Source organism: Mucor velutinosus (assembly GCF_035048745.1).
Source record: "Mucor velutinosus strain NIH1002 chromosome Unknown tig00001545, whole genome shotgun sequence".
NCBI classification, from domain to species: Eukaryota; Fungi; Mucoromycota; class Mucoromycetes; order Mucorales; family Mucoraceae; genus Mucor; species Mucor velutinosus.
In genome coordinates, this window is record NW_027041925.1 from 489,328 (window position 1) to 517,068 (window position 27,741).

The 27,741-nt window shown below is 39.1% G+C and overlaps 6 protein-coding genes across 6 annotated transcripts; 2 read left to right on the forward strand and 4 right to left on the reverse strand.

The window, feature by feature from the left end:
* Positions 1–425: 425 nt before the first annotated feature.
* Positions 426–1,651, reverse strand: ATC70_006329 (uncharacterized protein; the record flags this gene model as incomplete). Its single annotated transcript, XM_064825605.1, has 8 exons — positions 426–616; positions 673–722; positions 780–895; positions 949–1,025; positions 1,077–1,215; positions 1,268–1,386; positions 1,450–1,499; positions 1,551–1,651. 8 exons carry the CDS (start codon positions 1,649–1,651, stop codon positions 426–428), a joined length of 843 nt encoding a protein of 280 aa, XP_064676823.1.
* Positions 1,652–2,453: 802 nt separating this feature from the next.
* ATC70_006330 (uncharacterized protein) lies at positions 2,454–4,019 on the forward strand (the record flags this gene model as incomplete). The annotated part of the gene is made up of 6 exons (XM_064825606.1): positions 2,454–2,582; positions 2,642–2,682; positions 2,747–2,874; positions 2,935–3,001; positions 3,060–3,885; positions 3,942–4,019. 6 exons carry the CDS (start codon positions 2,454–2,456, stop codon positions 4,017–4,019), a joined length of 1,269 nt encoding a protein of 422 aa, XP_064676824.1.
* Positions 4,020–12,250: 8,231 nt separating this feature from the next.
* On the reverse strand, positions 12,251–12,747 carry ATC70_006331 (uncharacterized protein; the record flags this gene model as incomplete). Its single annotated transcript, XM_064825607.1, has 2 exons — positions 12,251–12,646; positions 12,718–12,747. 2 exons carry the CDS (start codon positions 12,745–12,747, stop codon positions 12,251–12,253), a joined length of 426 nt encoding a protein of 141 aa, XP_064676825.1.
* A 6,931-nt stretch (positions 12,748–19,678) lies between these two features.
* ATC70_006332 (uncharacterized protein) lies at positions 19,679–24,717 on the forward strand (the record flags this gene model as incomplete). The annotated part of the gene is made up of 5 exons (XM_064825608.1): positions 19,679–19,705; positions 19,775–19,818; positions 19,878–20,274; positions 20,347–20,616; positions 20,704–24,717. The coding sequence occupies 5 exons, from the start codon at positions 19,679–19,681 to the stop codon at positions 24,715–24,717; spliced, it is 4,752 nt and encodes a 1,583-aa protein (XP_064676826.1).
* Positions 24,718–24,903: 186 nt separating this feature from the next.
* On the reverse strand, positions 24,904–26,281 carry ATC70_006333 (uncharacterized protein; the record flags this gene model as incomplete). The annotated part of the gene is made up of 7 exons (XM_064825609.1): positions 24,904–25,213; positions 25,266–25,402; positions 25,456–25,654; positions 25,703–25,821; positions 25,875–26,030; positions 26,087–26,154; positions 26,215–26,281. The coding sequence occupies 7 exons, from the start codon at positions 26,279–26,281 to the stop codon at positions 24,904–24,906; spliced, it is 1,056 nt and encodes a 351-aa protein (XP_064676827.1).
* Positions 26,282–26,921: 640 nt separating this feature from the next.
* On the reverse strand, positions 26,922–27,530 carry ATC70_006334 (uncharacterized protein; the record flags this gene model as incomplete). Its single annotated transcript, XM_064825610.1, has 2 exons — positions 26,922–27,028; positions 27,089–27,530. The coding sequence occupies 2 exons, from the start codon at positions 27,528–27,530 to the stop codon at positions 26,922–26,924; spliced, it is 549 nt and encodes a 182-aa protein (XP_064676828.1).
* Between the last annotated feature and the right edge of the window lie 211 nt (positions 27,531–27,741).

The window sequence follows — 27,741 nt, forward strand, 5'->3', positions numbered from 1 at the left end:
ACTTGGCATCATTGGATGCGCCTTGAAAAGTACTCCAAGAATGTATTAGGAAGCATTGGATGATTATTACGATTTATATAGTCGAATCTGCTAAAATAGTTCAATCGAGTCGAAAATCATCAAGATTTGACCAATCTGAAACAGACTGTGAGTCTGGATTTGAATTGATTTTGGCTGGTGGGGCTGACAGGCAAACTCAATGCCCTGTTCATTATGAAGGCATACAGTAATATATGCTTTTGAAGCGTATGGAAACTAGGTGTCAAGTTACATAGCACTGCTGTTAGCCATGCCATTCTCCTTGCATTCTATATTCAATAACGCCAGTCTATCATACTTGTTAGATCAACTTCTTTCCTTTTTGAGGCTTTGAAAGTGTCTAGGGACCCTAAATTCATTATGTTTGATTCAAAACCACATCTTTATTAATAGTTGCTCCAAGCATTAGCATTATCTTGCTCCTTTGTATCAACCTCTTCTTGGATTTGCATTTGAACATAAGCGAGTTTATCTACTAATGTCTTCATTGCCATTGTAACAACCTCCTCAGGTGCTAATGATCCAACAGTCTCTGCTTCAAAATAAAATTTGTCTGGTTTAGCGTTGTAATCAAAGGCTGCATCAATAGATTAGTAATTAGGCACATATAGCATGAATTTAATATCTACGTACGAGCATCTTTGTCAGGTGGTGTTTCGAATTGTGCGTTTTTACTCAATGGCCTAGTACCATTCGAATTAGCATAGTGTTGGTCTCGAAACGTCCTTGATCTTATTTACCATTCATCCTCTGTCTCTTCAAACCAATATGTAGTGTGTCTTAATTTGTTGTATGGATCATATTCAAAGGAGACACCACTGACAGGACTCCATTTAGCATGTTCCTTTGCAACACCCTATTCATACAATGAATATCCCATCATCATCTTCAGCACAGACCCTTCAATACCTTTTTGGCAATACACTTCAATTTCAATTCATGTCCTTTACGCAATTTAACCAACAATACGCCGGAATCATCCTTGTCTAATGAAGCATGTTACAATTTACACAGAATAGGCGCATTCTTGAATCTACCTTGTAATACTGGCATAAATGAAGGATTGGATGATGTAAGATCTCTGGTAGTGACATCTTTTGTTCTGTCATCCGTGCATTTGACGTGAAGCGTTAATTCTACTGAACAATCAGGACAATATTGAGAGCAAGTACAATCCTACGAATACTTGTAAGTGGATGTCGCCATAATAAATCAATCCAAAATTTACTCTAGTATAACGTAATTTGTCCACATCTCTACTGTCGATAGCAACCATACCAAGACGATGTGCTAAAAATTCATCAGCAAGGACAGTAGTGTTTGTTTCAATTTCAACCATATCAATAGCTAGAACAAAGAATATATGATCAGTATACCGTCTAGAAATCACCGTTAGCTGTCGTATTTTACCAACTGTAGGGACTTCAGCAATCATAACTCGACGAAGAGAGTTTGCAACACTAATCAATGATATTAGTGTGAATTCAAACACGTATACCTCTTTAATATACCTCAAGTCGGTATCGCTCAAAATGAATGTGATGCGATCTTTTGTGAGCTCTCTAATAGTAATGTTTGGGCCACTAAGTCCATATGAGCCTCCGATATCCATGATTTGTTGTTATTCTATATATAAAAAGAAAGGTGAAAGAGCGTTTGGTTTCGTAGTCTTGCGTTCAAGCCCATTTCAACAGAATTACCACACTACTGGCAGCAAAAAAATTCTAATTTGTCAAAACAGCGGTCTCGCAAGCTATCATCGTCAATTAGCAATGAGTTTCAATTGATAGACATCTATGTATTGATTGCATATCTTTTGAGTACTTTAGAGCCTAGCAAAATACAGCCTTTCAAAGTATACCAGCATGCCAAATGAGCATCTGCCATTTGTATTGTAGCTGTAAATCAAGAATCATTTGGAAGAACATTGCTCTGGAAATGCGGATACTGAATACTGCTTCTTGACATGCTGATCGCTTTTGCATCTGCCAACAACTGTTGGCATCGACGCTAAATTGAAAAACGCAGCTATCTCACTTAGTAGAGCATGGTATTCCTACATGTTTCTGAATTACGCAAAGGTGATATTTATTTTGAAGACTAAACAACTATCGATGATATCGCAGATGAGATTGCAGATCATCTTTCTGGCACTTACAACACGGATATTCGTCAATAAGCTTGCTATCGAATCTATGGCTACTAACTCATGAGAGATGAGACCCTCTTACTACATTCCTCCATCTATTGACAACTTTAAGCAATGGATAATAAGATTCAAGCAGCAGACGTTAGCCTTGAAAGCATTAATATGGAGTCACGAGGTGTAGGATTAGTTGAAATGCGTGTACAGTTTTACAAGAGTATTTTCTTCCTCTTTTTTAACCTGTAGACAAACATAATCTATATTAAAAATGGATCTTGTTGCACGTAAAAAGCTCAACTTGGAAGTTCTAAAGAGACACGATGCCAATATTTGCGATATTCTGGACCAGTCTGCCCATGCTGTGGTATACAAATTCGATACTGAAAAGGCCAGTTGGGTAAAGTAGTAGTAGTTTGTGGGCATAGCGGTACGCTGTATAATAACACTCTCACTCAGGAAAAACTGGGTTATGAAGGTGTCATCTTTTTAACACAAGGGTAAGTGGATCGAGGCATTAAATGGAGCTTACTTTGATGATTACTTATCATTTTGTTACCTTAGAAAAAGCGCACCTTACTTTGGTTTATACGTTTTGAATAGACTCTCTATAGAAAACTTTTCGTTGCACTTGACGGATTTTGAGGAAATCAACCTGACAGATGAATTCATTATTTACCTAACTAGTGAAGGTAAGCATCCAACCGAGAAAACGGGCTGGCTTCGATACTAAACCGTGTGCAATTTGCTAGGTGAGGCCTGTGCATTATGGCTGTTTGAAAAAAAGGATCGTGAACGAATTTTAGCAAAGATTTTAAAGTGAGCATTGAACTAGATGGAAGACAAAGCAGTTATAGTTGCTGACAGTGGGCTTTAGATTACATGAGGGTATTAAGGCATTACCATCTACCCAACAACAGCAACAGCAATTACAACAACAGCAGCAGCAACAACCGCCTAAACCAACGGAGTCCAAGTTGGATATCCTTCAAATGTTGAAAATGGCCACAAATAACACACCATCAGCAACTGCAAGCCCTCCTTTACAATCCGTTGGTAACGATCTATTGCGTGTCTTGGGACAGAAATCTTCCCCTCATCCTCAACAGCCTCAAAAATCTCAACCTCAAGTCCAACAGCAACAACCACACAAGCAGCGAGCTCTACTTCGAGTTCCAATCCCACAACAATTACCTCCTCAGCAACCTCAATTCATGCAACACCCGCCTATGCCACCCATGATGAATCAGACACCTCCTAATTTTGCGATACCTACATCAGACAGCGCTGATAGAGCAGGCAATGGCTTACAAGAGCTCTTCGATAGTACGAACCAGAGTATGGCCAACTTGAATATGGCTGAACCACCACAGAGAAGGGTCATGGCTAATGGTGAATTGACAAAGCCTTTCTACCCTCCTTTTGTCAACATGTCACCTGTTGCGTCTCCAAATAATAGAAACCCAGGTGCTTTATTACAAGCTCTTCATGGTGGACTTCCACCACCACCTCCTTCTCACTCGCTTCCACCACCACCACAACATCAGCAACAGCAGCAGCAACAATCCGTTCCCATGGGAATGCCCCTGATGCCCCAACAAGTGATGGGGTTGATGAGACCTGAGGTAGGTAGGAGATTTGGTGGTGGTAGACCAATGCTGTCTAAGCCTGAGTTTATTCAACAGCTGTTGAATATGATCCAAGTAAGTTTGATGTATGTTTGTGCTGTGGAGTATGGTCTAACGTGTTGTGTGCTTAGTGCGATCCTACGTTTTTCGATATTCTCTACGAAAATTACAAGGGGCAAATGGGCCCTCCTCCTCCACCTCCTGTTTAAACTACAATAAACTCGGACGAGAGAAAAAGACGTTGATCTTTTGTACCCAAGCTATTGTCTAGTATTCAATGAATCTCTGTGTTTGATTGTCTACAACGGCGCCATAAATGACAGTTCAGAAGTGATGTGGATGTGTCTGCAAATTGAGTTGCTCATGATATAATTGTTTTGTAATAACATATGTTCGTATAAATTTTAGAGCCTTTCTATCATATGAATAAAGTAGAAGCGAATAATTATTGATCGTTGCGTTGAGCAGTAGTCAGTTCAATAACACTTTCAGAGAATAATCTAGTTATACTGCTCTCCACCACTGCAGCATTTGCAAAATGGAAAACTCAATGCCTCTGCCCATGTGTAATTCAATATTTCACAGTATATCCATCTTTTTAATCGAATTCGCGTTGTATAAGCTTAGGTTATTTGGTTTTGATGTGCCGTAGTGCACATATAATCCAAGGTTTACTCTTTTACTGCTTTCCAATATCTGCTCATTACCATCATATTCAAACTTCCGTCCATTTCGCGATAATCAGTGAACATTCAATATGAAAATAGCGGTTATCTCGCGAGTTTTAATAAATCATACTTGCTGTATGTAATTCGATGAAATGTGAATGCTGAAGTTTGTTAATTGCCAACTTAGCTTCTGTAAACTGTTAATTCTTTTTAGACAACACAATCCAGCACTACTTTTTCTCCCTGTGCCATGCAAATTAAACTGTCCCCAAAATTTCTCTCTCGAAAGTATAAAACAACCTCATCATATCCACTTCTTTCCTTAGTTTGAATTTTTCCTTTCTTATTTTTCCGTATCTTTTATCCATCTTTGAATCATGCTTTGATTCGAGCTTTGAAAGTAGCATGTTCTTATATCAGTTTTTTGCCCTTTAAACAATGGTGCAATTGGATTTTAGATAGAATGAGTTGCCGCTGAGGAAATTGTGATTTTTGAAAATTGCAAGCTTTGAGTAGATGCTACTAGTCAAAGTCAATAGAATATTATATAAATGTTGGTTGTATGTCTAGTAAAAGTTGTAGGGGGTACTTTGATTGACTAGAGCACGTTAGATTTGGGCTTGTTGAGGATAATGTCAGTGAGTAATGAAGAGAGATGATAAAAATGGCCAATTTTCAAAAGGCCGTACCGGTTGATCTTACTAAGTGAACATGAGCTTCAAGCTTAGTAGCTTCTATTTCTTTTTCGATTCTCTATACGATGGTATGGTTATTATAGATAAATAGAAAAAAAAATGAATATCCCCTGCTTGTAGCTCATGAAATATAAGGTTTTGAGCGAATTCGTGAAGGGAGCGTACATCTGGTACTTTAAACTTTTATAAAATAATAGATATAATGTAGAGCTATTGAATGGTTTTTGTTTTATGCAAATCCGGTGAGTATTTGTCGAGATATGGCCAAAAAAGGTTATTGTTAAGCACAAAGAATAAAAGGATTATTATTTTTAGCTTATAAAAAATGTTCGATATTATAAAAACAAGAAAAGACTTATTTGAATAAGTTCAGACACAAAAAAAAACTAAAGATTTTTTGATGAAGACAAGAGTTATCCTATTTATACTAAATTCTGAATGCCAAAGTAGCAATTTATCTTGTACAACGCTTATCACGTCTGGTGAACCTCAGCATTTAGATAGCTGAGATTCACTTCAATTATTATAGCTTGTCCATGTTGTTTCACAACACAGACATATCTACCCATCAAGAATAACTTAATCTTTTTTTATAGACAGTTGTAGCCCTTCTGGCACAGCAGGTATTATGCAAAATCACCAAAATCTGCCTGTGGTAGCAAGACAAAAAACTATAGCAATTTTATTTTCAGAGTCGCATGATATTAAGGCTAAACGATTTCAGAAATCCATGAATCCTCATTTTGAGTATTATGGAGGTTGGGCTATTGATAGTTTAAAATACCGCCTTTTTTTTTTAGAATGTAGCTCAATTCAAACGTAAATTCGCTACCCTTGTCAAATATAACCTCTTAATTACATGTAACAGATTAATAGGTAAGGTGTTGGCGAAACTCATGGTGAAAATTGCTAATTCATATCTTGCTTTGCTGCCTTGTAGCAAGCTATCAAATTCTAGTGCTTACCTTGCGGTACATTGATAAAAGTGACGTCTTTTAGCCTCAACCTTTTATTAGCATTTTTTCCTTTTTTCGTTTATATATATATATATATATATACTATACATCGCAAGCTCTCTACTCATGAAACAACCCTACCTTTGTGAATAGAATTGAAGCAAGTATAATTGACAGTTATGCAATAGACGTAAGATACAATGTTAACGCGTTTTATACCGTGGTTATACTTGGGAAAACTCTACTAGGGGCTTATTTTTAATCTTTTGCTGTGCACTGGCTGCACATTTGGCGGTGGCTGCTTTGATGGTATATCGTTGCTTCGGTGGTTCTTCTCTGGTGTTTGCTTATCCTGTGGTCTGTTGTCTTTGATGTATGCTGGTTCTCTGGTCTGTCTCTGGTCGTGATGCTGTGGTAAGAAGTGGTAAGTGTCTTTTTTTTTTCTTGCGGTCGCAATGATATAAACTTCTTTGAACGTTTGTACTACTGCTTCCTTTCCCGCGATAATGCATTCATGCTGTTTGCTTTATTGCCTTTTCTTTCTTTTTTGCTGGCTGTGATATGATCAGCTCAACAAATACTTGCAATGTTGATGCTTCGTATTTACGAACAACAAGCATGACACACTACTATATAATTGTATTACCCTTCTTGTGATACTATGTTATATAGCCGTGGATTGTTGTTTGTGTTGCCTCTGTCGCTTCACATGAAAACAACATTGGTCTTCATGTTGTATTACAACACTTATACTGCTGCTACTGTTGCTCCTGCAATTGTGCGCATTTGTGTTCTTTTACATCATCAGACTGTTATCATGCACATTGCTCATGTATATATTTTTGTTGCAATAACAAGAATATAATAACGTGAACATTTTTAATGTTTTATTCATAACATACTTTCCTTTGGCTCACTTCGTGTGAGCATTCTTTTTTTCTTTTGCATAATACATATACTACTATACTTCTATAGTATTATTGTATTCGCTTCTTTTTTTATTATTATGTTTCTTTTGAAGCATACCTCTTTACGTTGTGTGGATGTGCCTATCCCTGAAGCTCAACAAGACTTTATCCGAGGCTAGGAGGTAGATAGGCTGCCTCCATTTGGTTATCGCTACTTACTTTAGTGATGATTAAAGGTCTCAATGCCTGAATTTAAAGCTAGGTGGTGTAAGTAAGGCATGCTCTAGCACCTGGGGGAAGTTTGATGATAGCAGCGGCTATATTGCTACTATAGCGGCGCTTAAAATTTTGCCTCACATCAAAACCGGGGGAAACCCTCGCAATTTTTTTTTTAGGTCAGCGGAGTTTTCAAGCAATTTGATTGGCTCGGAGGATGAAGCACCGAAGGGTTTTAGTTAGTTGATCTTCTATTGATCTGTCATTTAACACTATATTGTTTTTGTAATAAAAGGGTATCTAAACTGTTACAATTTAAGTTCTTTTATATATTCTAAGGCAAGACAAGGTGCAACCATTTGATCTAGCATCCATTAAACACTTTCATATGAGGGATGTATCTTAAATTTATTTTATAGTAAAAAAAAGCTTGTGTAATAGTGTGTGCTATACAGCAATGTACTAGGCATAGGGTTCTCCCAGCAGTATCAAATGCCCCAGCAAACATGCATTGTTTATCATCAATTTCCTACAAGCTTCAGTTTCGTGGGTTGCTCTCTTTTACCTCATACCAAAGATTTTGGACATAGTACAGTAGTATTTTTGGCTTCAAGATTTGGGTTATATAAATTCAAGTTTTGAAATACTAGTGCTAGAGTATTGAAAGTAGCATTTTGCTAGAGCCAAATGTTGATAAAAAGAAAATAATAATAATAGTAATAGTAATAGTAATAGTAATAGTAATGGTGCAATTGAATGTTAGATAATAGGATGGCGGGCTGTTGTTGAGAGATGATGCATTATATAAACGAACGCCATGTTTTATAAATCTCCCAACTCAATCAGCTTAATCCATTCATTGTATCTTGTTCTCCTTTTTTTTATTCTACAAGATAAGGCGTCATATAACTATCTGCGCGTGGTGGTAGTGGAACAGTAGTGGTAGGAATGTGTTTGATGTGATTTAAGCAGTGGCGTAATTTTCACCTTAGGGGTAGTGATGGTTACACGAAAGAGCCTTTGTATTACATCAAAATGTTTCTATCGATCTAACGTAATCCCTAAAATTATCTTTGTGGGACTTTGATATGTAAAATTTCGACATTTTGACCAGAAACCTCTTCTCATATTTTCATAAATTCTTCAATAGCTTTATTCAAAACATCTGTTAAGCACAAAGAATAAAAGGATTATTATTTGTAGCTTATAAAAAATGTTCGATATTATAAAAACAAGAAAAGACTTATTTGAATAAGATCAGACACAAAAAATAAAGATTTATTGATGAAGACAAGAGTTATTCTATTTATACTAAGTTCTGAATGCCAAAGTAGCAATTTATCTTGTACAACGCTTATCACATCTGGTGAACCTCAGTATTTAGATAGCTGAGATGCACTTCACTTATCATAGCTTGTCCATGTTGTTGCACAACACAGACATATCTACCCATCAAGAATACCTTAATCTTTATAGACAGTTGTAGCCCTTCTGGCACAACAACATCTACCTTACTTGGTACCATTGGATGCGTCTTGAAAAGCACTCCAAGAAGGCTTAAAGAAGCATAGGATGATCATCGCAAATCACATAGTCGAATCTGGCAGAATAGATAAATCAAGTCGATTTTGATCAAAATTTCACCAATCTTGAGCAGAGATTCATCTGGGCCGGAATTGCTTTCTGCACGCAGCTAGCTGCTTGCTAGCAAAATCGATGTCGTTTGTATCATCAAGGCGATAGATGCTACCAAAATTATTAGAAAGACGAAAGCGCATTTCCGTGCCCAATAGGTGTACAACAGTCAACCATATATGAAAAGATAACATTATTGACCTCTTTAGAATAGCATACAATGCTTGGATCACTGAACATTGGTTGATATATACTAAAATCAGACCTTTTGACCTTAATCGAATAACCTCTACAGCGTTTATAAAGCTGTGTATGGCAAAAGGCAGTAAAATACAATAGTTTCGTTTGTCTTATATCTTTTTGTTAAAGTGGGATGACTTTCATGCGCTAAATGATACGGTGTATTGCTCTGAATATTTGCACATGAACTGATCAAGCTACGCTTGCCCAGCCATTGCTTAGCTCCCCGCCTTTGGCTTGAATTTCAACATTCTCAGTCTTAAAATAGCATCAATAGTATGACAAATGCTATAAAACATGGAAGTCAAGTGTAATATGATTTCATAATCACTTCCTGATCCCTGGCTTAGACTATTGCGCTTCGCATCTATGTGGGAAAAAAAAGAACCGAATTCATCTCTTAATGATTACACTGCAAAAGAAAATTCCTGTCGTATAGCACAAGATCCCAACAACTACCAAATGTTGAAATTAATTCGACCCGATACTTTCCTCGAGAGAAAAATACAACACACCCATGCAGGCATGCATTTGTGGGAAAATACCACAGGTAACCAAACCAACGACTTCCTCGGAAGAAGAAGTTGGCCATGCTTGCTAGATGCCTGAAACACTGTATCTTATTGAGCTCCCGTATGTGCAACCAAGCAAAAGTATGCAATTTATTTGTAAAGTGGTTTTTGATTTGGTATCACACAAATGCGAATAATATAAGTACATCATTTTCGAGTTGGCATGGGTCATGACAGAGGGCTTGTAGCTATCAAATCAAGGGTGCTTTGGATGATTCTGCCGTCAATTGACGGTTTTGGCGCTTTCCACCTCTGTAAAATTGAAATTTTGATGAGATTACACCGTGATCATTCTTAATTTTATGGAGTAACGTAATATAGCTCCCATCTTTGGATGCTTTGCCAAAGAACAATACCGATTCAAAAGGTGCCAGCTGTTTTAGACCATCGATAGTGAATCATCCACTGAAGCCTTCTGTAAAAGTGTTGATTTACTTTGAAATATGCCAGTGCCAGCAATGAGTATTCTGTAGTGGGTCAAAGCGCTTCAGTTTGTTGGTATCCACAATGATTACCCGTCCATTAGTCTAAGCATACAAACATAACCATGTAAGTTTCATCTTGACATTGTATGCAATGTTTATTTAGGAATGACTTACATTCAGTTCACAGTTGTCGTTCTTTTCAGGCAGTATGAGACCAAGAGAGAGATTTTTCCAAAGTATATAGTAATGTTTTTTGCTTCTGTTGATTTTAACTAGAAGTAGAAACAAAAGGTGAGTTATGGGTAAGAAGCGTCTGACGAGCGATATTTACCTTGATGCTGCATAATAAATAATTTTATTATACATAGTACCTCTTAAAGAAGGCGTTTGATCATCTTGATCCTGGTTTGATGCATTTTCGAATAATCAGCTACTACTTGCGAACTATTCTTCTCGATTCTGTATCGTTCCCTGGTTGATTTTTTGTGTTTCTGTGATGCTGCTGGATTGAACGTACAAGATAGAGCCCATTCCAGTGCCTTTTTCTCCCGTGTATTCGATTTGAAGCAGTATAGGCCACCTTTCAAACATGTATATGATCTTGACGGCAGATACCAGCATTTGTGTGCGCATAATCCTCACTTTTTTTCCCTATACTACCCAGTACAGGCTGTTGATTTGCATTGTCATTGAGATGTTTATCCTGAATGTTGCTACGCATTCTGAAGGTTTTGCTAGCGATTAGTGAGTCGAGGATAACCAAATGGTGTACCTGGAATAAGCAAATGGCCAGTTCCAGAGAAAGAGTTTAGTTCAAGAGCCAGTATATATATACAAGCAGGCATGAGCTAGCCACAATGAGAGAGTTTTTGTACATAATGCACCGTAGGTTTTGAAGGTCAGTTTACATTTCACACAGTCTTGACAAGGTACTGATATTGGAACACTTGAAGATGGCAGGAGGCAGAATATTAAAACTTGACAGCAGGCAGCGACTTCTCTTTCATTTCCTTGTGTTTGGTGGCTGAATCAGACTGTCGATTGGCAATACTAGCAACATTTCTCCTCTTGTTTAGCGCGACAAACCCAAACACGATCAAAAAGATAGAATGATAGACTGAGAGAACGGCTGTATGTTGTGTTTGTTCTGAAATGCGTCTTTGTTGGCTTTATAATAATACACTGCTGTGTATTCTAAAGAGTCATTGAGGGCGGATTCCAATGTTGTCACTTCTTCAAAGGTGTCGAATCGACTCAGAATCTTTTGCAGACAATCTACCAACTTCTTTTGCATATTGTTGCCGTATGGGGACTTGTTCAATGCTTCGTTTTATAAAAATTCAAGTGTGTCGTCGTTGCTAATGCTTGTAAAATAGTTCCATAACGTCTTCATCAGGCCCAAGTTGCCTATTTCGAAGCTGTCGATGATAATGCTAGAGTCACAGAAGTGCTGAGAGAGTCGTATCAATACTTTTTCAGAGGCTGAAACATATTTTGAAGGCGCCAGATATCGTGCTTGAACTTGAGAATGTCTTTCAAACTACTGCCAGTGCTATCTTTTTTTTTTTTTTGTGAGCTTTGCTTTTGATAACGTGCTGAGCGAGCTGTATGCTGTATTCGCAAATGAATTGAAGATTGATTCCCTTTTCATACTTTGGCTGTGACAGTTGATGATTGTGCATCATGGCTTGCAATAAATGGCTATTTAATATACATGGTTGTCGATGCTTTATTAAAAGTTGATAGAAGAGGGTCAGTCAGCTGCTTTGCTATTGCCGTTGTTGTTATATATCATCTCACGTTGACTTACTTATCTGTGTCTGTTATAATGCTATTACCGCTATCTACAGCGATGGTACCTTGACTGGATCGCGTTTCTAGTTAATCTGCTGGTATTTGTTACGATGGCCCAGGCACAGTGATAATTGTCGTTCCCTTTGTTAAGCAGCTGTAAGATAGGTTTGACTTTGTGCATTAAATTTTCTCTCTTACCAGAATGGATACATCTTGAGCAGCTTTTTGATCAACAAGTTTGTTGTTGTTGTTGTTGTTGTTGTTACTTGCGGAAAAGAAGAAAAGGGAAAGACAGTAGAAAGAGAATGATGAACCTTGAGATTGGCAAACATTAGATGTAATCAAGGTAATCAACATACTTGTGGTCTGCCGCTCTACAAGGCTCATCATCAGCCTCAAACAGGTACGTAACCACGTCTTTGTGGAAACGTACCCGCCGAGAACCCCTCTCGTTGCCAGCAGACTCTTCCTCCACAGGAACTGTATCATTGAAAGAGTTGCTTCCATCCCCCACTGAAGGTAATTCGGATAAAGAAGAAGAAGGTAGAGGCGGATTGGAAGAGGAGGGAGGTGCAACTGGAGGAGTAAGATGAGAGGAGATAGATGGCTTCCCTTGAAGGACAAGAGTAGTATCCTGTCTCTTCAAAGGTCGCTCATCCAACTCATCATCTGCCGACTTTCTCTTTCTACTGCTGCGGATGCTAGTGGTAGAGGTAGGAGCAGAGAACTAGGCATGAATGCTTATATGTCAGTACGAAATATTGCTTCGCGGTAGTTGTCTTGTGTCATGGTACTTACACTGTATTCGTAGCCAGAGCGTAATAACATTTTAGCAATAATTATTTAAACGAGAGCAAAAGGTAAAGAAATAAAATCTACTGCATGAATTCACTTTTATACCTGCATTTGCCTTAAAAGAATCGTGGTCTAGAATCTTTTTTCATAGCAATACGCGTCAATAAAGCATGGCAGAATGAGATGCTACTTTTCCTCGTGTATTCTACAGTTAATTTGAGACATCACCAAAAGTGAAGCAACTCTCAATTATCATTTTCCATAGAGATAGAAGCAAATGTAGTGCTTAGTATCCTTCCCTTCAATTTTGCAACAACGCTTTTCATAACAAAAAGTTTTACATTTTCCTATACCTGTGTAACAAAAGTCATCATACGATTACGGAGGAATTCAGCCTTACTAAACTTACCATGGCGCTGGGCGTCATCAACTCGACTTGGCCAAAGATGTGTACAAACAACTGTTTCATAGACACGCATAAATGTGTACGTACCAGCATTGCAAATTGCATGCATATCAGAAGTACCTTTGCAACTAGGGTGGAATCTACAGACAGTTCTTATGGATACTGTGTAGTGTCTGTTGAATAGCACTGAGCAAGTCCACACATAGCATCTGACGCAATCAATCTCTATAGAACTGGACACCTTGGGCAGGATCATTATATCCCTGAATAGATGAACTTGCCGTAGAAATTTGGCAGGAGGTCAATGTCTGCATCTAGAGATATGTTATCATACTGGACCAGAAGGAGAAGATAGACAAGCAGATAGTAGGCAAGGCGTACATGAAGATTAAACCCCTGAAAGAAAAGCTTACTGACATGAGCGACAGTAGACAAAATAATTATCCTAGCACCTTTGATGAAAGAGCATTCACTGACATTACACACCGCTTTAATAGTGTAATGCAATAACCTTTTTCACTTCAGAAGTCTGACTCATTTAGGATGCAACGTATATATAGCTAGTATCACGGATATAAGCATGTGTCTTATAGCGTGGATCATAAAGTGCACATCTAGAGCAACAAGCTCATATTGCATTAATCTTGGTGCCTATCCAGATATGGCAAACATCCGTAGTCAATGTCGGAATACAAGTATAAGTCTATAGAGCCATTCATGTCCGTGGTGCCATCTATAGCAGCCTATATCTTATATAGTATGAGTCTTACAGTACTAGCTGTTTAGGATATAGATTATCTCTGAGAGGCAAATGTATTAGGCATTGTATATTACATAAGAGGATCTGAGAATGAGCTGAGATGCATAGTAGAAGTGAGAGGTCTTTATTCCAGCAGCACGAAGGAACATAAGTGGTGCCATCAAATGGCTAATCTATATTTTGGTTCCTGGAGAGTGGTAGCCTATGGCCTTTCGTCCCTGGAAGTGGGTTTCAATTCCGACAAATGTTCTTCCGTAAAAGCTATTAGGAAGAACATTCTATCCTGGATCATCTTTGTTGTTTATCCTTGACTGGTGGTTCATGAGTTCTTATACAGCACACCCTCGTTAACTAGTTCAAGGCTTATACAATTATCCCGCATTCAAGATCAAGGTCCTATTGCTGCGGCACTGTCAAATAACTATAAATACCTTTGATATCTACACTAGTTTTGATCCCTATTCAATCTTGGAATAACATAATAAATATATTCAGTTCTAATTGTATTTACTCTGTCTATATTTCGTTATTCTAAACACTAGCGTATCTGAAGTCCATATCTTTTTATAGTGTAAATCGATATCGTACATCTAATCCAGTGTACATACAGTTTATATCTAAATCTGGTAACTGGATGAACTGTCGGAATGCAGATCATAGTGAATGTATTCCACACTTTTCTTCCAAAATGGAGTTTTCAACCCCCCTCCCCCCGAAGATTGGAGTTGATAGTGGCAAAAGCACATTCTTCTTCATTGACAACAGCACGGAAACACTTATACGGTACTCAAGTTTATAAAATAAACACAGGACACATGCATGGACTAGTGCTGACAAATGCTGGTGCACAAAAGAAAAGTTATATGCGCCACTGTAGCAAATGCTACCTTTGAGCGATCCATTTTCGACAGTTTGGCTGGAGCTGACCTTTTCGGTAGTGTAGCTCATCTATTAAAACTGATGGTACCGCTTTAAATGTAAGGCTTTAAACAATAGTCTTTTTCCTTGATCTACGCCTTAAACGATAGTTCCTTCTTTTTGGTCTACACGTTGAAGAACAGTATAGATGATAAAGTAATGCAGATTCGATACATACGCCTCCCTTAGAGAATCTCCAAGACAGACGAAAAATAAGCTTATTTGTGTACAAGATACATAACATTATCTATGTGTGGTATTATTCGATGCGCATTTCAGTTCTGTACCAAGTTCCGTGGCTAATATAATTCTATTTGGAACTGTTCGACAACGTTTTTGCCTAAAGATCGTAAAATACAGAGTTTTTAAGTAAAATCATGAAGGGAGCGTATATTTGTAATTTAAACTTTTTACATAAAAGTAGATCTAATGTAGAGCTATTCAATGGTTTTTGTATTATTCAAATACGACACGCCTTTCCTGAGATATGACAAAAAAAATGTAATCTTGCAAAATCATCGATTTTTATGGAAAATTTGCCTGTGATAGCAAGGCAAAAATCTGGATAGCAATTTCTCTCGAGGTACAAAATTGGCGATATCTCGTGATAGAACCATACTAGAGGTGTGAATCAGGGCTTGTTCGATAGGTTCTTGTCTGTTCTACACTATGATAAGTTTTGCAAGTAAAGCTCTGATAACAGAAACCTGGTGATCTGTCAAAAACAGCCAAAAAATTGCAAAAACCATTCTATCAAAAATCAGCCTAATAACGTCGGCCAAAACACTTAAAATTGGTATCATTAGATTTTCCTTTAAATTCTACTCCAAGTTTTATTTAGCTGGAAAGCAATGTTACTTTCAGAATCGCATGATATTAAGGCTGAGCGATTTCAGAAATCCATGAATCCTCATTTTGAGTATTATGGAGGTTGGGCTATTGATAGTTTAAAATAGCGCCTTTTTTTTAGAATGTAGCTCAATTCAAACGTAAATTCGCTACCTTTGTCAAATATAACCTCTTAATTACATGTAACAGATTAATAGGTAAGGTGTTGGCGAAACTCATGGTGAAAATTGCTAATTCATATCTTGCTTTGCTGCCTTGTAGCAAGCTATCAAATTCTAGTGCTTCCCTTGCGGTACATTGATAAAAGTGACGTCTTTTAGCCTCAACCTTTTATTAGCATTTTTTCCTTTTTTCGTTTATATATATTTATATATATATATACTATACATCGCAAGCTCTCTACTCATGAAACAACGCTACCTTTGTGAATAGAATTGAAGCAAGTATAATTGACAGTTATGCAATAGACGTAAGATACAATGTTAACGCGTTTTATACCGTGGTTATACTTGGGAAAACTCTACTAGGGGCTTATTTTTAATCTTTTGCTGTGCACTGGCTGCACATTTGGCGGTGGCTGCTTTGATGGTATATCGTTGCTTCGGTGGTTCTTCTCTGGTGTTTGCTTATCCTGTGGTCTGTTGTCTTTGATGTATGCTGGTTCTCTGGTCTGTCTCTGGTCGTGATGCTGTGGTAAGAAGTGGTAAGTGTCTTTTTTTTTTCTTGCGGTCGCAATGATATAAACTTCTTTGAACGTTTGTACTACTGCTTCCTTTCCCGCGATAATGCATTCATGCTGTTTGCTTTATTGCCTTTTCTTTCTTTTTTGCTGGCTGTGATATGATCAGCTCAACAAATACTTGCAATGTTGATGCTTCGTATTTACGAACAACAAGCATGACACACTACTATATAATTGTATTACCCTTCTTGTGATACTATGTTATATAGCCGTGGATTGTTGTTTGTGTTGCCTCTGTCGCTTCACATGAAAACAACATTGGTCTTCATGTTGTATTACAACACTTATACTGCTGCTACTGTTGCTCCTGCAATTGTGCGCATTTGTGTTCTTTTACATCATCAGACTGTTATCATGCACATTGCTCATGTATATATTTTTGTTGCAATAACAAGAATATAATAACGTGAACATTTTTAATGTTTTATTCATAACATACTTTCCTTTGGCTCACTTCGTGTGAGCATTCTTTTTTTCTTTTGCATAATACATATACTACTATACTTCTATAGTATTATTGTGTTCGCTTCTTTTTTTATTATTATGTTTCTTTTGAAGCATACCTCTTTACGTTGTGTGGATGTGCCTATCCCTGAAGCTCAACAAGACTTTATCCGAGGCTAGGAGGTAGATAGGCTGCCTCCATTTGGTTATCGCTACTTACTTTAGTGATGATTAAAGGTCTCAATGCCTGAATTTAAAGCTAGGTGGTGTAAGTAAGGCATGCTCTAGCACCTGGGGGAAGTTTGATGATAGCAGCGGCTATATTGCTACTATAGCGGCGCTTAAAATTTTGCCTCACATCAAAACCGGGGGAAACCCTCGCAATTTTTTTTTTAGGTCAGCGGAGTTTTCAAGCAATTTGATTGGCTCGGAGGATGAAGCACCGAAGGGTTTTAGTTAGTTGATCTTCTATTGATCTGTCATTTAACACTATATTGTTTTTGTAATAAAAGGGTATCCAAACAGATACATTTCAAATTCTCCTTTGTACAAAAGTAAGGTAATAGCGTGCAAGTATTATTTGATTTGCTATGCCTTACATGAAACTGTATGACGGATGCCCAGTGAATTTATTATTCTAAGCTATTATAATGTCATATAGTATAATGAGTACAGCAGTATACTAGGAACCATATTCCCCCCCCCCCACCCAATATCAACTGTCTCGCCAATTATACGTCGTTTATGGTTGATTTCCAACATGTTTTGACTTCATTGGTTGTTACGTGTTATCTTATTATATCAAATTTTGGATGTATAAAAGTGCTTTCCTATTTAAAGATTTGGATCATCTAGGATCAAGAAGTTTTTAAATATTATTGATTCAATAGCTCAAAAAGTATCATGATCCTATAGCAAAATATTGCAAAAAAATGACAATGTTGTTGTATTTTATATTCAATAGTAGGTCCACTACGTCCTAACTGATGTACTCACAGAACACTGATATCCTCGTATGGAAGCATTCAGGGTGTGCTCATGAGAACATCAACTGGGTTATAGTTTGTAGTAGTAGGTCTTTAGGAGTGTCGATGTTCTCAATGGGAACATTTTTCGTCTTTGATAAGGCTGATATGTCAGCGTATCAGCTTAAAACTCTTTGCGTGCCATGATGCTCATATACCAATGAATAATATCAACATGATGTAAATGAATGTTCAGGACAAAAATCCATCGTTTAATGCAAAAACATTACAGAAAAGAAACCAATTGTCATGCCAATATGGTATTTAGATGGCTGCGGATCAACTAATACAACAAGCCGATTCTCATGCAATTAGTAGGGTATTTGACACGCTGTTGATACAATTGAAAATGTTATGCTTCTTATGTAAAACAACAAAATTAACTAACGTTAAATATCGTATTGCGTGACAGTCAAAAGCGTTTCATTTTTATAGCGATTCTACAAGAACAATAAAGAAACTAAAAACATCATTGAAAGTTGGAAAGAAATGGGTTGGCAATGCATAGAAAGCCTTTGATCCGTTACTTTTCATATATCCAGCGGAATAAAAGTCTACCAGAATCTATATCTGTTCTTTGTCTCGTTTTCTGAACGAATTAGTTAGTAAAACCACTCAATTTAAACAGCTTTACGAAGCTTTTTTAAAGAGAGTCGTCAATTGGCATTTTGGCTTTGCATTGCTCATCGAGTCAGAAATAGCCGCATTATGGCAACTAGCTATTGAAACTGTAAGGACGAGTAACCTCTGATGAGATGACAGTACCATCGCAACAATGTATATCGATTAATAGTTTATTATCAAGACTCGAACACGGATATGATCAAAACGACTCCACTTGAGTTGATGAATGTGGTACTTTGATAAGCGTTCATCTGCACCATAAATGCACTACCACTCTTTCTAGTAGCCATGTGCGTCTTAATTGGATATTAATGAGGATAATGTATATAAGCAATCTAGTTTACCTAATCGCCAAATGAATGTAAATGACAAATGGATGATCTCTCAAGACATGAAGCGTGTTGCTTGTATTTCCAATGTCCCTGTAAGTAGCAACTGATCGAAAAATTGTGTCCACTTGCGAAACCTTAATGTAGCATCCATAGCTCTTCATTGGCCCCCCCAAAAATAAAATCATCGCAGACGGTACAAATCTAATCTGTGGACAAACCTAGAATCTTGTTTGTGTTCTGTTCTGATAATAATGTGACATTTTAAGAGTGCGACCTATACATCATTTGCATCTACCATGATTTGTGTATCCATTCTACTTCAAGAGATGTCGCCATTTGATTTGATTCCGCCTATCCAACACGAACAATCCCATCCTTTCTTGTAGGTATCACAAGGAAATTAACAGGAATTACCTTTTTCACAGTCAGTTGGGATGAATTGATGTTACCCCCCTGAGAATTGGACGTCAATATGCCGCAGTAGACTAGTAACAAAGATGGATTGCGTTTACAGTCATCAGACGCATTACGTTTGCTTGAAATACCAGTTAAAATGCATGGTCAATGCACACAGTGTTTATATCATTTCATCAAGCAACAAACAGAAAGCAAACCTTAAATTAGCAAGATACATCTTTTGACCGAACACCCGCTTGAAAAAAAAAAAAGTACCTTCTACTTTTTAGGGAAATAACGATCCAAAATGGAATGTGTAGCAACAATTGAAAAAAAAATGTTTCTGTCTCTGCTTCAATTCGCTGGTGGTTTATAAAACAAGATCCATCTCTTTTTTTTTTTTTTTTTTTTTTTTTTTTTTTTTTTTTTTTTTGTGTCTCTTTTTCATCTACTATACATTAGAAAATTATGGTCAAGGATCATTGCAGTTTATCGGTAAGTGCTTGTTGATTAGCTTGCTGTTGTCCTTGTGCGCATGCTCATCCAATGCCAAAATGTAATTAGCAACCGTGGATAGACAGTGATTTTGCGCCTTGTTTTAGAGAAAAGTAAGTTGAGAGCAAATGGATCTGGAAAGTAGGGCAAATGAGCTAACATGGAGACACAGTGTCATTGATGGTGCATTTCTCTTGGCAGTACTGGTATGGTCAATGGTCGTCATCACCAAAGCAGCCATCAAGCATTACCAATCAACATCTGCTGGGTACACACCTCTCTTGAAGACCACTGCCAATCAACACTATGGCTCTACAACAGCAAATACAACTGCTGGAACAGTCTCAGCAAGCGACGCTGCATCAGATGCCACTATCACCATGGATGTCGAAATCAAAGCATCTCGCTGGACCATCTATAACTGGTCTAGACTGATCCTTTCTTTGGCGCAGCTGGGCTTGTTTGCATGTGCCATGCAACAGATCATGGAGCACAAATATCAGTACTCTCCCAACGAAGGAAGCAAATCTGATATATTACATGCGTATGGTATGCGTGTCATTTTTTGGGTGAGTTGTGTTCTGTGTGTGTGTGTGTGTGTGTGATACAGAGAGAACAATGGCATTAATGGATCTTTGTAGGCATTCTCCTCCGTCATGTCAATTGTCATTATCTGCTTATCAGCAACTCCCAGCAAATTAGCCAACAAGATCTGTCATCAGCTCAATTTGTTGTATTTGATTGATTTCCTTGTTACTGTCATTGATATGAGATCTTATTATATCTTGGGTGTGAGCGCAGGTATGGGATATTCGTTATCCTTCTGGACGGGTGCTATTGATCTGGCACTGCTTATCATTGTTATTAATGAGACTCGCTTGGCTCCTACAAAGCCGGTCATCACTGAAGAGGTACGTAATTAGTGTGTGTGTGTGTGTGTGTGTGTGTGTGTGTGTGTGTGTGCGTAAGCAAGGCTTATCTAAATTGTATCATTTCAGGGCAGAGTCATGTCGGGTGAAAATTGGGCCTCCTTGTATTCCCAATTCATGTTCAGCTGGGTCGATGTCATGATGAAGGAGGGCTACAGACGCACACTCGATGATAAGGATTTGCTTGAGCTGCCACCCAACAACAGAGCCAAATACACTCTGTCTGATTTCAACAAGCACAAGACAAGCACCAATGTATCCGCCACTATCCTCAAGACGTTCCGTTGGGAATTGTTCTACCAAGCCTTGTACTGCTTGGGTTGGTCTATTCTCATTTTTGGCCCTCCCTTCTTTTTGAACTTGATCATCAAATACATTGAAGATCCCAAGGGTGAACCTGCCATTACTGCCTTTTTGTATGTCTTTGGTTTATTCATCACCAACTCGGCTCAATCTCTTCTACTCCAGCAGGGTCTGTACATTGGTCGTACCATTGGTATCCGTATTCAATCCATTATCATTGGCGAAGTATTCTCCAAGTCGCTTCGTCGTCGTGATGAAAGTGGATCCACCGACGTCAGCAAGGAAGAGACGGATGACACCAAGGACAAGAAGGACACCAAGGGCAACGTCAACAATCTGCTGTCGGTAGATGCTCAAAAGGTAGCTGAAATCATGGCCTACATCTTTTACATCTACTGCTACCCTCTTCAAATCGTCGTCAGTATCTGGGGTTTGTACAAGCTTTTAGGCAATGCTGCTCTCTGGGGTGTCCTTGTGATGATCTGCTGTCAACCTGTCACTTACTATGTCGGCACGCAATTTGAAACGCTGCATGCCTCTGTCATGTCTGCTACTGATAAGCGCCTCAAGCTAATGAACGAGCTCTTATCTGCTATTCGTATCGTCAAGTTCTTTGCTTGGGAAAGCGAGTTCAAGAAACGCATCATTCAAGCCAGAGAAAACGAATTGAGCGCCATCAAATCTCGCTTGATGATGTTTATGTGGATGGTCAATGCATGGTTCTTTATCCCCATCCTGATCATGGTCGCCACTTTTTACGTTTATACCCAAGAATACTCTTTGACTGCGTCCGTTGCTTTTACTGCTTTGGCCTTGTTCAACACCTTCCGCGGTGCCCTTGATGAGTTCCCTCTGTTGATGACATTCCTTATCCAAGCACACGTCTCTGTCAAGCGTGTAGAGAAGTTTTTGGACGAAGATGAAGTCGAACTTCCTGTGCAAAGAAACACGGAAGCTGCTCGTCATGGCGTCGCTCTTGGTTTTGTGGAGAATGCTACTTTCAGCTGGGACAGCCATCGTGATAGCTACAACAAGCCCTCTATTAAAAATCTCAACCTGAGTTTCCCCATTGGCAAGCTGTCTATTGTCTGTGGCCCTACTGGTTCTGGCAAGACGACTCTGTTGGCCAGCTTGCTGGGTGAAACCTACTGTCTCTCTGGCCAAGCTATCCTGCCTCGCATTATTCCCACCAGGTCCAGCCCCCTTGGCGGTGCCGTCTCTGGCATTGCCTACGTTGCTCAAACGGCGTGGTTGCAAAACTGTAGTATTCGTGACAACATCTTGTTTGGCTTGCCTTATGATGAGGAGCGCTACGAATCTGTCTTATACATGACTGCATTGACCCGTGATTTGGACATTTTGGAGTTTGGAGATGCTACTGAAGTAGGAGAAAAGGGCATCACCTTGAGTGGTGGTCAAAAGCAAAGAGTGGCGATTGCTCGTGCTGTCTACTCGCAGGCTAATACTGTTATTTTGGACGATTGTCTCAGTGCTGTAGATGCTCACACTGCCAAGCATTTGTACGAGCATTGTTTGACGGGTGAATTGATGAAGCATCGCACAATCATCTTGGTCACGCATCATGTGGGTCTGTGTCTTCCTGGTGCTAGCTACGTTGTCGCTTTGAAAGACGGTCAAGTGGTCGATGCTGGCTCTCCAAAAGCCATGTTGAAGTCTGGTGTTTTGGGTGATGAACTGTCGCAATCTGAGGAAGCCGAGGCCGTCACTGCTGAAGAAGCTGCTGTGGAAGGCCCCATTCCTGTTGTTCCCAAGAACATCAACAAGAAGACGGCTGCTGGTGGCAAGTTGACGCAAGACGAAGAGCGCGCTGAAGGTGGTGTCACCTGGGACGTATACAAGACGTATATCAATGCCTCTGGTGGCGTCAAGTTTTGGTTTTCTGTCATGATTCTCTTTGCCACTGCTCAAGCCTGTGTTCTGGCTCAAGATTACTGGATCAAGGTGTGGTCTGCTGCCTATGGCCACGAAAACCACCACAGCAACCAGACCTCTGCTAACCCTACTGTCGGTGCTTTTTCTGCCCATAACTCTGCCTTCTCCATCTTGGGCCAAACCAACTTGATGAACGCTTACACTGCTCCCATCTACAATGCCTTGGATGCCATTAAGAACTCGGAGGGACCTGTGGATGTCAGATACTATTTGGGTGTCTACTTTTTGATGGGTGTTGTTGCTCTGTTCATGACCTCGCTTCGTACCTTTATCTTGTTTACTGGCTCGTTGAAAGCATCTCGTCGTATTCACAGTGAGCTGTTGAACCGCATTTTGCGTGCCAAGGTTCGTTTCTACGATGTCACTCCCTTGGGCAGAATTGTCAATCGCTTCTCGTCTGATCTGGCAACCATCGACCAAGAAACAGCTCCTGCTCTCTCGTTCTTGCTGTATTCCGTTGTAGCTACGCTCTGTGTCATCATCTTGGTGTCTACAGTGACACCCGCCTTCTTGATCCCCGGTGTAGGCATTGCCATCATGTTCTTTGCTATTGGTTCCTACTATCTCCAAACATCGCGTGATCTCAAGCGCTTGAATTCGGTTAGTCGTAGTCCCATCTACGTCCAATTCAATGAGAGTGTCAATGGTGTTGCCACAATTCGAGCCTTTGGATCCCAATTCAGATTCATCAATGAGAACCACAACAAAATTGACAGCAACAATCGACCCTTCTTGTGGATGTGGGCTACTAATCGCTGGCTTCATTGCCGTGTGGATGTGCTCGGTGCTTTTGTTGGCTTCTGTACTGGTTTTGTATTGGTGCTTGCTCGTGATTGGGTTGATCCTGGACTTGCTGGTCTGTCGCTCAGTTACTCATTGATGTTTACTCACCACGTATTGTGGGTTGTACGTCAGTATGCTCTTAACGAAATGAACATGAATGCCATTGAACGTGTGCATGAATATCTTGACGTGGAAGAGGAGCCACCCACTGAGATTGCTGAAACTGAACCTAGTCCTAGCTGGCCTGAGCATGGCTCTATCGAGGTGAGCGACTTGGTGATGCAGTATGCTCCCGAGAACCCTCCTGTGCTTCGCAATGTCTCGTTCAAGGTGAACCCTCGTGAAAAGATTGGTATTGTGGGTCGCACTGGCTCAGGCAAATCAACACTGGCTCTCTCCATCTTCCGCTTCATGGACCCCACCAGCGGCTCCATCAAGATTGATGGTGTTGATATCCACAAAATTGGTCTTGATGTGCTTCGTTCTCGCTTGACCATTATCCCTCAAGACCCTGTTCTTTTCTCTGGCACGCTTCGTAGTAACTTAGATCCATTTGATCAGCACAACGATATCGAGCTTTGGGCCGCCTTAAAACGTTCTCACTTGATTGACGAAGCCAACAATGAACAACAAGATGCCGAGAATCAAATCACGTTGGATTCAGTGGTCACTGAAAACGGCAACAACTGGTCTCAAGGCCAAAGACAATTGATTGCTTTGGCTCGTGCGCTTGTCAAGAAGTCAGCACTGATCATCTTGGACGAAGCTACTTCATCCGTCGACTTTGATACTGACTACAAGATTCAACAAACCATTCGCACTGAATTTGTGGACTCTGCTCTGCTGTGTATCGCTCATCGTATCCGTACTGTTGCTGATTACGATCGTATTCTGGTCCTGGATCAAGGCGAAGTTAAGGAATTTGATACTCCCTATGATTTGATGACTACAGATGGTAGTATATTCCAGCAAATGTGTCTTCGCTCGGGCGAATACAATGACTTGTTAGCTATTGCTAAAGCTAAAAAGGATCAATCCTCTTAAACTAGCAAAAAAAAAACCCCCCCAGAAAACTTTAGATTCACTTCATTCTATTATTCCTTTATCTTTTCATCATATGCAGTATATATATTCACCAAACCAATAAATCATATATCTATTTCTACCAATATTTGAAACCATGGTGTCAATTCGAACGTGTTGAAAATTCTATAATTGACGGCAATGCTTTTATTTTGCATAACGTAAATTACTCGAAGAGGATGCCTCGTTTACTAGTAGCTGCGTCACCTGGAGTTCTGCTCTTGTGATGTTTAATTCTGCTTCTAGTTGAGCAATTTCATCAGGCAAGCTTCTTGTTTCCTCCATGACAGACTTGAGCTGGCCCAATTGAGTGTCTTTATCAGCTGCCAATGTATCGAACTCTTGTCGTAACTGTGAAATGACTCTCCAAGGGTCCTCGTGTTCATCTTCCACGAGCGACGTATGACTCAAAATAACAGATTGAGAGGACAAAATAAACCGCGAGGCATTGTACAAGCTGTTTCCTTGATTTAGTCTACATGATATGTTGTTTTTGCAACTCGACCTACCGCTGCTGGAGCACAGATCGTATGCTTGATAGATCTGTCGATGATTCAGCTTGATCCCGATCCAATTTTTCTAGTTTTAACGTAAGAAAAGCAATGTTGTTCACGTATTTGATTAAAAGAGACCGTTCATCAGAGATCTTTACTGTCTTGTTAGGATAATACGACAAATCTATACAAATGCCAATCCTACCTCGCACGTTTTAGGAGATACTGGGATACGCTTGATACGCGACGCAAAGCTTAATATGTCCAATGTCGGTATCTCATCCTGAGAAGCAGATTCCATGTCCACAGTACATATCGAGACGACATGATGTTGTCCCATGAATGTTGGCTGTAGCAGTCGCGTGAGTTTAGAGTCATGATAAGGTGGCAGTGGATGTCCTGCACTGTAGTTATATGAGTACGTATGCAATCTAGCACCCTCTGTGTATTACCTCTTTCCTGCTTCAGATAGGTTGTATACCACCGCTTCAAATGCTAGACAGCTTTTGTTGATGGGGCTTTTAAGTGTTTGAAATATCGATTTATCGTTACTTGCCATATCAATCAGGTACTGCAAGAACAGGTCAGATTAAGGGAAACTATATGTCAGTCAAAGTTTCTTACCAAGTATGATATCTGAACACTGTTTCGCTTCTTTTGAGGCACTCTTGTTCTACGAGAAGAGCTACTTGTGCTGCTGCTTGTACTGCTGATGACACTGACATTACTAACAGATGCTGCTTTGGCTGATAGAGTGTGCTTTTCTCTCTTTTCAACAGCCTATCAAAGGTACTGTTAGATTTGGATACTTGATATGATGGCATTTTCAAACTTACGAGCTGAATGAACGTGTGAGCTCTACTGTGGTGAATATCGTAGTTGTTTGTTAACAAATATCTATTAGCTTCGTGTCCGTGTGATTATTAGTATGCCACATAATACTCGCATTGTGTCAAGAACTTACCCTCTGCTCTCTTTATGTACTGTAAAGCCTCCATGGGTGAAGTAATGATCTGCTCCCTCAATGACATGACATACGCTCCTCGCTATATACATGGATAATTAATAACTCGTCTCTATACATTTGAATTTACTTACTCTTTTGTTCTCATCAGATATCTTCAATGCCTCCCCTTGCTCTGAAAACAGATCATTGATCACTTCATTTGCTATCTCAAAGCAGGACAGGCTCAATATGAATTCATGATTGGTATCCTACTTGTTGTTAATGAACACTCCTTACAAGATTTTCAGATCCTTACGTTCTTTATCGATTCAAACACTGTTTCAAATGTCAATGGCACTACTCCTAAATCATAATTGTTTCCTGGAGTATACGTTATTATTATTCTGCTGTACTGACAAATATATAATATCTTGCTTACCAAACTATGTCAAATATAGATAATAGAATACGAGACGATACACAGAGCAATGATTAGATTTCGAATAGTGTAGTATTATTCTGATTTACCATAGTCTATAATTGTTACATATGGGAAGAAACAATTGTTTTATTACAATCAATCAATCAAAAAATAACTCTTTAATGTATGCGCATTTATTTCACAAGACTTACATAAGATTTCCCTGTTCCTGGTTGACCGTACGTGAAGATTGTGCCTGTAAATCAATTTGACCTTGTTACTATAATTGTTCGCTAGGAGTAAGTTATTCCAAATCTGTACCATTCAATCCCAACATAACATCTTGGACCGTAGATTTCACACTTGTATCAAACAAGTGGCGATTTGTGGATGATGCCCTAAAGATATGATCTACATGTATTAAATATTTGAGCTAAAGTCTTGCAAAATGTCTGTCATCATGACACATACCGAATTCAAACTTTTTGTTTGATTTTGGCCCCAAGTAACGCAATGTCTGATCGTTTTCTAATTGCCAATCGCAACTATCCTTTTCAACTGATAGCTTGATGACACTTTTGACTCTCTTCTTTTTGGTCATGGGCGTAGAGTTGGAACTAAATATGCTCGTGAGCCAATTACTGCCTGAAGACGCATTGGAAGATGTCGATGAAGTACGCCTTCTATGAACCTGAGGTGTTGTTGTCGCTCTCTGTTTAATGTTGCTCTTTGATGGCTTCAACGTTGGTGTTGCTGGGATGATGGTTGTCTTTTGTCTACTGCTTATAGTAGTGTTGGTGGATGTGGAAGTAGCCAATGTTCGTCTGGGTAATGATGTTGAGGCAGATTTAACAGGTATTCGACTTGTAGTATGGCTGTCAGCGGTGAGATATTTTGAGGATGAGGAGGACATGGTTCAGACGTGAATAACTTGAGAAAAAGGAAGCCATAAATAGGCACCACCGCAAAAAACACACCTTCATTAATAGCAAATTAAGGAGAGAGAACCTAAATGGAGTTTCAATAGACGGTAATTAAGGACATATAGAAGGCTCCTCTGTTGCCAATGTACTAAATTTCGATATACATATATAAGCCATCGAAAATTAACTAGACATTATTTA